Source organism: Hyalella azteca, unplaced genomic scaffold (assembly GCF_000764305.2).
Source record: "Hyalella azteca isolate HAZT.00-mixed unplaced genomic scaffold, Hazt_2.0.2 contig10840, whole genome shotgun sequence".
Classification (NCBI taxonomy): Eukaryota; Metazoa; Arthropoda; class Malacostraca; order Amphipoda; family Hyalellidae; genus Hyalella; species Hyalella azteca.
In genome coordinates, this window is record NW_025940859.1 from 1 (window position 1) to 13,355 (window position 13,355).

At 41.2% G+C, this 13,355-nt stretch overlaps 1 protein-coding gene across 1 annotated transcript in view; it reads right to left on the reverse strand.

Moving 5' to 3' along the window:
* Positions 1-5,311: 5,311 nt before the first annotated feature.
* Positions 5,312-13,355, reverse strand: part of LOC108674065 (mitochondrial import receptor subunit TOM22 homolog) — a 12,001-nt gene continuing 3,957 nt past the window's right edge. The window contains exons 2-4 of the mRNA XM_018161963.2: positions 6,904-7,015; positions 6,121-6,248; positions 5,312-5,472 (exon numbers count right to left, since the gene is read on the reverse strand). Coding sequence (XP_018017452.1) covers positions 5,404-5,472; positions 6,121-6,248; positions 6,904-7,015 — 309 coding nt within the window. The 3' untranslated portion in view covers positions 5,312-5,403. The remainder of the gene's footprint in view (positions 5,473-6,120; positions 6,249-6,903; positions 7,016-13,355) is intronic.

Sequence of the window (13,355 nt, forward strand, 5' to 3'; positions counted from 1 at the left end):
TTTCTTTTCACGTGCCGACCGGCCACTGAAACGCCGGTAATACCGTTAACGGTCATTTTTCTAACAGTGTGACGTAAGCAGTCGAACTGTACACCAGGCACTGGATGACGTCACTGGATGACATCACTGGATGACGTCACTGGATGACGTCACTGGATGATAGAAGTTGGACGACGAAGGCGGTGACACAGCATGACCGTGGACAAGCACACCACATAAAGTAGTGAGGCAGGAGGATGAGGCTTTAAGTATACGTATAACATCATAAGGAATTAAAAAAAGCACATGATGCAACGATACAAGATGAACATAATAGCATTATATGATAACAACGTTGACACGTGCCATTCGTGCCACAATGCCAGGACTGTGGCACTTGCCGTCCATGCCACAATGCCAGGACTGTGGCACGCACCCTCCATGCCACAATGCCAGGACTGTGGCACTTGCCGTCCATGCCACAATGCCAGGACTGTGGCACTTGTCGTCCATGCCACAATGCCAGGACTGTGGCACTTGCCGTCCATGCCACAATGCCAGGACTGTGGCACTTGTCGTCCATGCCACAATGCCAGGACTGTGGCACTTGCCGTCCATGCCACAATGCCAGGACTGTGGCACTTGTCGTCCATGCCACAATGCCAGGACTGTGGCACTTGCCGTCCATGCCACAATGCCAGGACTGTGGCACTTGTCGTCCATGCCACAATGCCAGGACTGTGGCACTTGCCGTCCATGCCACAATGCCAGGACTGTGGCACTTGTCGTCCATGCCACAATGCCAGGACTGTGGCACTTGCCGTCCATGCCACAATGCCAGGACTGTGGCACTTGTCGTCCATGCCACAATGCCAGGACTGTGGCACTTGCCGTCCATGCCACAATGCCAGGACTGTGGCACTTGCCGTCCATGCCACAATGCCAGGACTGTGGCACGCGCCCTCCATGCCACAATGCCAGGACTGTGGCACGCGCCATCCGCGCCACAGTGCCAGGACTGCGGCACGCGCCCTCCATGCCACAATGCCAGGACTGTGGCAGTAGCCGTCCATGCCACAATGCCAGGACTGTGGCAGTAGCCGTCCATGCCACAATCCCAGGACTGTGGCAGTAGCCGTCCATGCCACAATGCCAGGACTGTGGCACTAGCCGTCCATGCCACAATCNGAATGAATGATGGCATGAATGTTTGGTAGTGTGGAGAATGAATGATGGCATGAATGTTAGGTAGGGTGGAGAATGAATGATGGCATGAATGTTTGGTAGTGTGGAGAATGAATGATGACATGAATGTTTGGTAGTGTGGAGAATGAATGATGGCATGAATGTTTGGTAGTGTGGGGAATGAATGATGGCATGAATGTTAGGTAGTGTGGAGAATGAATGATGGCATGAATGTTTGGTAGTGTGGAGAATGAATGATGACATGAATGTTTGCCTCAAAGTGAAATTCTAGGCACGGTGGTTCATATATTCCATCCTGGTAATTAAATCATTTCCAAAATATCAGCTAAAGATGAAAGGCAAATACAGATCTGGATTTTTATATCCAAAATGATACTATGTGCACTTATTCATACATCAAGTCACGCTGAATTTCACCCTGGACTAAAATGGCAAAGTGCCTCCTACACCACAGCCATGAAGCACCAGCCACGTCCAAGAACCAAGCTAACGAACCTTACCATAAATTTTGGTTCTGAAGACATTATAACACGCATTATAGTGTTCAGAAGCACGTTATTAACTTGCAAGTTAAACTTAACGTTAGTTCAAAACACATTATATTTAACTAACACTTAGAGCTCCAATATACACTTACAAAAATGGATGGGTTAAACTGTCAAAATAGTGACACACCTTCTGCAGGTAGCACTGATACACTATTTTTTCCGGAGCAAGCTGGGGGCAGGATGACTAATAGACGGAAAAATATGCATCGCTATTTGAAATGCATATTTTGCATTCTATAGAAATGTCGAGAAAAATATGCTATAGAAATGACTCTATAGAAATATAGAGACGTCTATAGAAATGGACGAGAAAAATATGCATTTCATTCTTCTCGCCCATTTCTCTCAGTGTAGTTGCACATCACACTAGAAATAAACTAGCAGGCAATGACCGAAGATTTGGTCGAAAAGTTCAACTTTCATAATCCTACAAACACGCGCACAGAACCCCTAACTAAAACGGAATTTCGTCACGTTAGCAAGTTTCGATTTTTTGACATGGCGGGAAAATGTGCAACTACCGCACTGTTGACATGGCGGGAAAATGTTTTACTACCGCACTGTTGACATGGCGGGAAAATGTGTAACTACCGCACTGTTGACATGGCGGGAAAATGTGCAACTACAGCACTGTTAACATGGCGGGAAAATGTGTAACTACCGCAATGTTAACATGGCGGGAAAATGTGCAACTACAGCACTGTTGACATGGCGGGAAAACGTGTGACTNGCCCGGAAAAACTGACCTATCACCCCCCCCTCCCTAGTCGCCACTACCAGGATGGGTAATAACAACAACGTAAAATATTGCGATTGCAAGAAGATATTCACCTCTGCCTTTGTCATGAACTTCCAGTAAACCAATTAACTGATGTAAGACGGGGAGGTACCTTACTTTAAATGACATGCATGGAGGTTGTTAACCTACATTGAAACTACGCTCGCTGAGGAAATGTATGTATCACATTGTCCAAAGAGTGATACACTATTTTACCCACAGCAATAAGAGAGAGTGGACCTAGCACTGACACACCACTCCACAGACACACCACTCCACAGACACACCACTCCACAAAACCAAACTGGGTCAGGATGACCTACCTACACAAGGACAAAATAAGCACCGCTATTAGGGGGGGGGGGAAGTCTCCTCGTTTCTCGAAACCTATTCAGTTCAACGTAAACAAAAATAAGAAACTGCCTGCTCAATCGCAAGTAACGGTACCTATCAAGGCTGACAATATGACAAGGCTGCCGTCACACAACAACTTTAAATGTCTACAAATGTTGTGTAGATACAAGATACCAAGCTGCTAGATGGCACTAGGAGCTACACTAGGATCTTCAAGAGAAATATTAATTCTACAAGAAGCTTGTACAGAGAGTGGCTTATGCGCCAGCTGCTTGAACAATCATACTTGAAANGAGGCTCTGCCGGGCAGTAATTTGTCAGCTGGTCGAATTAATTACTGTTGGAAAGGATGTCTTAGATCGTTTCTTCAGATTAGTACAACTCAAGAGGTTTCCAGAGCCGTTCCACTCAAAAGGTTTTATCAACGCTTACATCAAGAGCAGTACAACTCAATAGGTTATATCAAGGCTTGCATCAATTCAAGTGCATCTAATATCATCACTTGCATCGCACATCAGGCATCAGTAGAGGAACAGGATTGAACAAGCGCTATATTTTAACGTTCACGAGAAATCAAGTATATATGAAATGTGAAGCTCCAGACTGAAAAAATGATTATAATTTAATGTATTTAACAATTTTAATGTTAACCGAGGGCTTAGACGAGGCAAAATGTCCAGAAATCTAAACCTGATCCAGGATGTATGCTATTCTACAGGGATAATGCTAAGATAATAGCAAATATATCTCATCTAGTTCATTAAAGCACAACTGAAGTACAAATTCTGTGTCACTTGCACTTTAGGTTGCACATTTATGCAAGAAGCAAGCGTGCACACAAAGCTTGACACATCATGTGACGTGTTACGTAATTTGTACGTAGCAGTTAGCTTGTCGTGAAACATTTGTTTTTTCTTTGTGTCATGGAGAACTGCCCATGGCACACAGTTCGTCTTTATTCAACAGCTCTACTGTCAGAAGAAACGCTGTTGATAGTCATACTTATCTTCTCAGACCGGGCAAAAAGACAACATGCATACAACTATAGGAAGAGCGTACATGAAATAAATGTACCAGGGAACGTACTATCAGAATTAGTTAAGAGNATGTACTTAGGCCGCAACATGTACTTAGGCCATTACATGTACCTACTTAGGCCATTACATGTACTTAGGCCGCAACATGTACTTAGGCCATTACATTTACTTAGGCCGCAACATGTACTTAGGCCATTACATGTACTTAGGCCATTACATGTACCTACTTAGGCCATTACATGTACCTACTTAGGCCATTACATGTACTTAGGCCATTACATTTACTTAGGCCATTACATTTACTTAGGCCATTACATGTACTTAGGCCATTACATGTACTTAGGCCGCAACATGTACTTAGGCTGCTTTGCGTACTAAAGCGCGTTGTGATAGTACCGCCCCAGACCACAATGCAGTGCAGTGGTAGCAAGACCACCTGGACTAATGGACTCAAGCCCAAGTCTCGTTATAATCTGAACTACGCCACGTCTGAAGCGAGACTCTAACAATGATCTATCGTCATTGTATAGTAGATTGTCACCACACTTCTACTAGTGTGCAGTGGATACATCTGCGATACATAAACTATCACTGCACAGCATGGAAGATATATATCTTGACTTGAACAGAAGTTGCTCATGACGAAAATCAAGAGAAATGATTTGTAACAAAACTGAAAAAATATTCAAATGATATCAAGCGCTTTTGAAGAAGAACAAACTCTACGTCCCAGCAAATGGAACACACAAATTATGAACAAGGATTGCAATATGAACTTCTGAATACAAAATCACGCACTCGTTGTATTGAAAAATTGTCGTGAATTGCAACTGGGATTACAAGAGAAGAAAACAGGAGGCTCCTGCGAAGATAACAAAGCATATTTTACTGCTAGCGACGGCCGTACAATAATTGTGAACAGCTGATAGCAGCTGCGATCTTAAGGGTAGGATATAATATGAAGAGGGGAGAAAAATGTTACATGTTGAGTGAGATGAAGTTGAGGAATATGAGGAGAGGAGTAAGAAGGAGGAGTAGGAGGTAAACAACGGGTGATAAACATTGAAAATGGTAGGAGAGCTTCAAGAGGTAGGAGGAGAGCTTCAAGAGGTAGGAGGAGAGCTTCAAGAGGTAGGAGGAGAGCTTCAAGAGGTAGGAGGAGGTAGTGGACTGGAATACAAATCAAGAGAAGTGTGGACTGGTCGTAGGAAGAGAGTGAAGTTTGGACTGGTCGTAGGAAGAGAGTGAAGTTTGGACTGGTCGTAGGAAGAGAGTGAAGTTTGGACTGGTCGTAGGAAGAGAGCGAAGTGTGGACTGGTCGTAGGAAGAGAGCGAAGTGTGGACTGGTCATAGGAAGAGAGCGAAGTGTGGACTCTGTCTCTTATACACATCTAGATGTGTATAAGAGACAGAGTGTGGACTGGTCGTATGAAGAGAGTGAAGTGTGGACTGGTCGTAGGAAGAGCGTAAAATGTGGACTGGAACAGCATTGCGTGTTGCATTAGTGGGCGGGGGGCACCAGTCCAGGCTGTGGACTGCCGGACATAGCAGTTCCCGGGCCGAGGACGAGCTGAAAAACATTTTAAAAATAAGCAACCACAAAAATGTCCTTATTGATTTATTCCAGGTTCTGGATGCAACATACATAATTTTAATAGTAAACTAGGTTAAAGGAAGTCAAGTACTTCAAAATTTGATGCCAATAATCTTTATATATGTTAACCAAATTTCATCAGTCTCATCCATCTTAGGAGGAAAACTCTAACTTGTTGCTTTCTCAAATGTAATGTTTAGGGAAAAGTTAATTGTAAATGGAAGATTACGTGATAGTTTCTCAAGTCAAACATATGTATATAATCTATGAGTTATCTATTCTCACTTTCAAGTGATATGCTTTATGGAGAATTATACATTCTAGGCAATATTTTTTTTAGATTTTAAGTAAATTAAACTGATGACTAAACTAGCAGCAGACCGAAAGCCAGTAGATTGCGTCACCTTATCTATGGAAGTATCCCCTTATCTACAGTAGATTGTCACCTTATCTACGGTAGATTGCGTCTCCTTATCTCTGAAAGTATCTCCTTATCTACACTAGATTGTCACCATATCTACGGTAGATTGCGTCACCCTATCTATGGAAGTATCTCCTTATCTACAGTAGATTGTCACCATATTTACGATAGATTGCGTCACGTTATCTACAGTAGAGCCTCACCTTATTTCTATCCTGCTTGATCATCTCTTCAGCATTGAGACGCTCCACCTCGAACAGCACAGGAGCGAACAGCAGCAGCGACGTGGTAGCGGTGAACCACACCAGCTGGCGAGACAGGCTGTAGCCATCTGCACACAAGTTATAGGGACTGTAGCCATCTGCACACAACTTATAGGGACTATAGCCATCTGTACACAAGTTATAGAGACTGTAGCCATCTGCACACATGTCAGATACATTGCTCTTAACATATTGCAATACACTTCTCCCATAGTTTGCATGCACGGCAGAGTAGCAAGTTTAAATTTCAGACAATAGATAGAGTCTTATAGGAGAATGGTACAAAAAATATCTATTCTCAAAAAGTTTACTTAAAAATAAAGAGCACAAGTTGAATACAAGTTTATCTTATCACATTTCTAAGTTCATACTTTAATTCTAGGGAATACAGTTCCTAGTTTGCAGAAAGGGATGCATGATCAAAAAAAATTATTGAGAGAGTTGTAGTTGTTGCTTGAGCAAAAGAGGGGAAGCCTGGCTTGAGGCAAGCCATCAAACCAATTACATTAGCAATAATATGAGTGAAAAAATAATGAAAACAATCCATTAAAAAAGTAACTAATGAAAAATATCTGAGGCTACTATAGGTACATATTCTCAACAGAGAATTTATTATTGCCAATGTGTTTTACAATTTCAACATCTTTTTTTATTCTTTTTTTATTCAAGCTCAAGTGAACAAATATGAATGAGTATATAATGAGAATTAAATTCTAAACTTACTAGTGATTAGCTTCAAAGAGTTGGATGCCAGGCAGCAGGAGACGTTGCGGACAGAGTCGGGGAACATCTCAGTCAGGCCAACCAGTCGCTCAAATAGAGACTCATCAATGTCCTGAAAATATAGTCCAGCATGAATTTTCCAGATATAATAAATCGTGAATTTCAATCAAATCACAGATTTGATTGAAACTAATTATGCAACTGCAAAATCAATGCATGGATGAACTTGAAATTGTGCAGCTCATATTCATTTCGTAAAAAGCAAAAAATCTTAAATTTAGAAACTATACAAGAAATAGGTACCGTCAACTGGGGTGACTTCGGCCACCACTACAACAGAAACAAATGGCAGCAAAATAAAATAATAAACATTGGCCAAACTCATCCCAGTTAACGGTACACAATTTTTAAGTTGTCATCACTTAATTTTTTTATAACAATGTATTTTTGTAAAATTTATTACTCAATGAAATTTAACTAGCAAGGACTTAATACAAATTGTATCAGCTTGCACCATTAGTATGAGAACACATCTTATTTATTTTAATTGGAGACTTATTGCAAGGCAAATTTATGAAATTTTGTACAAGTGGCATTAGTACAAAATAGTAAAATATTTATGCTACATGAATGGCTGGAAAGCTACACTCACAGCTCTAAAGTAGACATTGTCCACATGAAAGCTTACACACCGTATTTGGAGCTGTAGGATTTCTGCTAAATTTAGTATGGAAATCAATTCACCAAGCCACAAATTAATTTAGGAGTTTATAAATATTGCAGAAATAAAAAAATACATTTTGACCCATGAATCCTATCCTATATCAAACTATGACTACCTACTTGATATTCTGACATTTTGTATAGCTCTGTGTCACTGCAGGGTACTACTCCGTTTTTAGAATACTATACCTCAGCCCTCACTCCTCACTCATACTCATAGATATTCCAACTGAGATAATGAACTCTTGCTCTGCAAGATTTCATATTATTCAAAAAGATGCAATTTTGTGGTCATAATACAAGAGTGGAATTTTCCTACTTATAACTGAAATTTTGAGGCTCAAAATTTGATACATTTTAATACATTATTTAAAATCTTGCAACCTGATTGTGCCCATTTGTCAATAATTAGATTATTTAGACAGGTACTTGAGTAGATAAGAGCCTAAGAAGGTAATTGATCTAGCAGAATTTTTTTGGTTCTGAAAATGGCAGGAAGGTTCCTAGTTGCAGCTTTGCAGGCAAGCGTGGAAAACATCTACCTTAAAGGCCACAACTAGAGGTTTCCTGCCATTTCCAGAACTGCGAGATTTCTGCCACTTGAATAACCTCCTATCCAATTGTTAACAAAAGTGCACGATAGGGCCACAGGCCCGCTCTGCGAGATTGCAAATGGATTAAAAATTTGTCACGTTGGAGCCGCAAAATTTCAGAAACAAGTAGGAAAATTCCAAATTTCCAATCCTGTACATAATATTATAATAAAAAATTAATTTCTTTCCCAACTTGCACATAGGGTAAATGCGGTATATTCTGACATTGTGGGTAATTCCAACACCTCTCTAGCTTTTCATTTATATAAAACTTTGTCGTAGTTCAACGCATTAGTTGATGGTTGAAATAGTGACGTCATACCTTTGCGCGCCAAACTATTGCCAAAACACTAGGTTTGGGCCGTCTGGCGGGAAAATGTTGAGATCCAAAGAGAGACAGTGCACGCCACCCAGCAAGATCATCGAAAAATGTGTCAAAGTTGACAGTTGACCTTGCTCTACCAAATAGTGATAAACTGTTTGTGTAGAAAGAATATTATGGTTTGAGACTTTTGAATAAGTCTGTGAATATATTAGGAATCCTTTAAGTATACTTGTATACTACACGCTCATCTCGCATCATGAATATGAAAACGTTAAATTCAGCATCAATAGATCTGTAGGAGTTATAATATGTTCTGATTACCAAGCTAAGTGATAGAACTAGAATTAGTTTAGAAATAAAGTCAACATTCAGAGGCAGTTTACCTGCGTTGTCGCTAGAAGTTCTTGGATGCCACGAGGTGTTCATCGGTCGCCAAGTTGTGTTTCCTTGAGTCATACACTCAAATAACGAAGTTAACTTTGTCTTAAAAGGTGATGAAATATCTTTCACTCTTGTGTGGGTCATTCTGACCCTGTTTGGCCCAGCTGAAAAGCACATCAGTGTTAGATTCACTCTCTGCTTGAGCTGCCGATTAGAAGCGTCGCTATTCGGACAACACGATCCATTTATTTCCCTCAGTGCAATAGGATCCTTACTTAAGGCCACCAATCAAACGCGAATTAAGTTTGTCAGCCAGCCCACTAAATGATTTTGTTCTAAATATTATGAACCTAACTCCACAATTGTACCGAGCGTACAACGTACAGCTGCCGATCAGCATAGCCTTCAATTGGAGTTGCATGAAACCAGCCTAACACCAACATGCCGCGGAGAGAATAAGCCGTCTGTACCAACACGTCAGCGTCATCTTCTTTTAAATATTAAAAAACCTAATAAAGAAAATTTGCAGGTGAGAAATCGTAGCTTTGTTGAATTACGTCGGTAGTCTCTTCCTGGATAATATCAGGTTAGGTTAGGCCGGTAGAGTTGTGATCCAAAATCGGCGACTGACTGTTGATCGAGGGCTGATTTGCTGCATGGCATGAATGTGTGGTTGTGTGGAGAATGAATGATGGTATGAATGTTTGGTATAGTAAGGAGAATGAATGATGGTATGAATGTTTGCTAGTGTGGAGAATGAATGATGGCATGAATGTTAGGTAGTGAGGAGAATGAATGATGGCATGAATGTTTGAGGTAGTGTGGAGAATGAATGATGACATGAATGTTTGGTAGTGTGGAGAATGAATGATGGCATGAATGTTTGGTAGTGTGGGGAATGAATGATGGCATGAATGTTAGGTAGTGTGGAGAATGAATGATGGCATGAATGTTTGGTAGTGTGGAGAATGAATGATGACATGAATGTTTGCCTCAAAGTGAAATTCTAGGCACGGTGGTTCATATATTCCATCCTGGTAATTAAATCATTTCCAAAATATCAGCTAAAGATGAAAGGCAAATACAGATCTGGATTTTTATATCCAAAATGATACTATGTGCACTTATTCATACATCAAGTCACGCTGAATTTCACCCTGGACTAAAATGGCAAAGTGCCTCCTACACCACAGCCATGAAGCACCAGCCACGTCCAAGAACCAAGCTAACGAACCTTACCATAAATTTTGGTTCTGAAGACATTATAACACGCATTATAGTGGTTAGAAGCATATTATTAACTTGCAGTTTAAACATAACGTTCAAAACACATTATATATAACTCCGACTTACAGATCCAATATATACTTACAAAAATGGATGGGTTAAACTGTCAAAATAGTGACACACTTTCTGCAGGTAGCACTGATACGCTATTTTTTTAGGCAAGCAGGTGGCAGGCTGACCAATAGACGGGAAAATATGCATCGCTATTTGGACAACGTCTCGTCCATTTCTCTCAGTGTTGGTGCACAACACACCATTACACTAGAAACAAACTTACCGGCAATGACCGAAGCTTTGGTCGTAAAAATAACTTTCATAATCTTACAAACACGCGCACAGAACCCCTAACTAAAACTGAATTTCGGTCACGTTAGTAAATTTCGATTTGTTGACATGGCGGGAAAGCGTGTAACTACCGCACTGGACGCAGCAAATTTTCTTTACAGTAAAAACGAAGTTTGCAGCAGTGACCGTATTTAGTGCTAGGCAATATTTCACTACAATTTAATTTACATAATTTGCCAGGTAAATATTTTAATACTTTTAATTTTCATCGCTAACTTCCGAGTACGTGAAATATATTTCAATGCTCGAGAATACTGGTAACTCTACACCACTAGGCCAGGGCCAAGTGAAGAGTTCTTGCGTAGATATTTACTGATATTTTCATGATATATTATGTATGTTGCAGACGAGTAACATGCCATCAAATATTGAAGTTCCAAATTATTTTACGTAACATGAACGGCTTCAAACTTTCAGGAGACTCCATGCGCTGGATTCCAGGCGATCATAGCGCTTCTCTTGACGACCTCAGGACATCTGCTCACTCCATATTGTACTTCCTTCCAACATGAATCCATTCATCTGTCTAACATGAAGCGAGAAGTGTTCAATGTTTAAATGATTCTCGAAGTGAATGAGAAATAACTTATCTTTACAGTTTCTTTTAATAAAGCGAGACGAACAGGGCTGCCAGCAGCACGAGGATTATTTTCAAGTTATCAAATCAAAAGACACAAGTCGCCACTCCGCCATCATTTTATTGCATTACACAGGAGGACGAGATGCGCCACATTTAATTCTATATTTACAGACGTCAAGCGCTGCACATAACATTAATAAATCCTATAAAACACAAGGGGATGCCGACACTGAGATGAAACTTCTCAACTTCTGTTCCACAAAGCTGTGCTACGTAAATAATTACAAGCAATGAGCCACGGCAAAAACAAAATCCAATAATACATGGCTCGAGTTCATGCAAGTTGGTTGAAAATCACCCGGCCTAAGTGGGTCAAGCGTCTCAGCCGAAGTGGTTCAATAGCCTTCAATCCAACGCTCGACGCGTGAACGTAAAAGATGTGGTGGTGCAGTGGTGAGAGGCTCTGTTTCTCGCACCCAGTGCCCGGGTTCGAGTCCCACTGAGGACAAGTTCTACCGGGAAGCTCAGCTCATGGTCAACTCAGCCATTCATCCAACTCTGGTTGATAAATGAGTACCTGGCTTGTCCAGGGTGTTGTGTAATGCAACCAAATGGTTCTGGCGGGTCAGCGAGCCAGTTAACTCCTCCGTATTGCTCCTCCATCACTCCCCCGCCATCACACTCCACAAGACTCCCCTCCACCAATCACTCCCCTCATTTTTTTCCAGTGCAGTAACTGCAGTCACTGCAGTTACTGCAGTTACTGCACTACGTTACTCCAACGTCAGATTCACGGCGGGTGGAGGTAAAACTCCACGGGCTTTACTCCTGACATTCAATTACCTCTTGCAGCAGGCGGTGAGGCAAACGGTTTAGTAATTACGACTCAGAAAAACGAGTTAGAAGTTGTCTTAATAGTGATGCCCGTTGTCCCTATAAGTGGGTCATCTCGACGCAGTTGGACCGACAAAAGGACATATCACTATCACTGCTACACGTAGGAACGGTGTCATTATTGGGACAATTTAACCCCTTCATTTTTCTGCTAGGGAAGACACGAGGGTACTGAGGACAAATTAAAGTTGACGTTCCCTCGGAAATAACAAAGCAAATAATATTAGAATAAATTATTACTATAAAAAAGCAAATATTATTCTAATAAAATATTACTATAATAAAGCAAACATTATTCTAATAAATTATTACTATAACAAAGCAAATATTAGTCTAATAAATTATTACTATAACAAAGCAAATATAATTCTAATGAATTGTTATTATTACAAAGCAAATATTATTACTATAAAGCAAATAGTAATATAATTTATAATTTATTATCATAACAAATTGAAGCAATTATTATTATGAACCTAAGGAACTTTCAGTCTCGCTGGGTCTGCATTTTTATTTGCCGGTCATTGAAAATGTTGCGTATTTTCGATGCAGTTTTTGAGCGGAAAAAATGTTTCATTTTGTCGCCAGGCAACACGCGGCGGCCGGTGATCCCTGCCGTCCCTGCGCTGCCTCGTGGACGCCATATGGACGGCTCATGGACGACACATGGACGACTCATGGACGACGCATGGACGACTCATGGACGCTATATGGACGAGTCATGGACGCTACATGGACGCCATATGGACGACGCATGGACGACACATGGACGACGCATGGACGATGCATGGACGCCACATGGACGACCAATGGACTCAATATTTTACACATAATCTCATGAGTTTCCAAAGTAATTTCGAATTTCCTTTTAAAACCTTCATGTACAAGCGACTACTGACAGGGCTGGTTAGACCCTATAGTGGCTCGGGTCTAACTAGCCTTCAGGTCAGGGTTCAGGTCAGGGTTCAGGTCAGGGTTCAGGTCAGGGTTCAGGTCAGGGTTCAGGTCAGCGAAATGGCGGGGTTAAGCGTCATTACGAAATTTGGGTTCAGATCGTGAAAAGAAAGAAGAATTCATTAAGACGAGGAACGGGGTTCAATATAAGCCCCAAGGCAGGGCTCATAATAAGACAACAGGGGTTCAATATAAGCCCCGAGGCAGGGCTCTTAATAAGACAACAGGGGTTCAAAATAAGCCCCGAGGCAGGGCTCATAATAAGACAACAGGGGTTCAATATAAGCCCCGAGGCAGGGCTCTTAATAAGACAACAGGGGTTCAATATAAGCCCCGAGGCAGGGCTCTTAATAAGACAACAGGGGTTCAA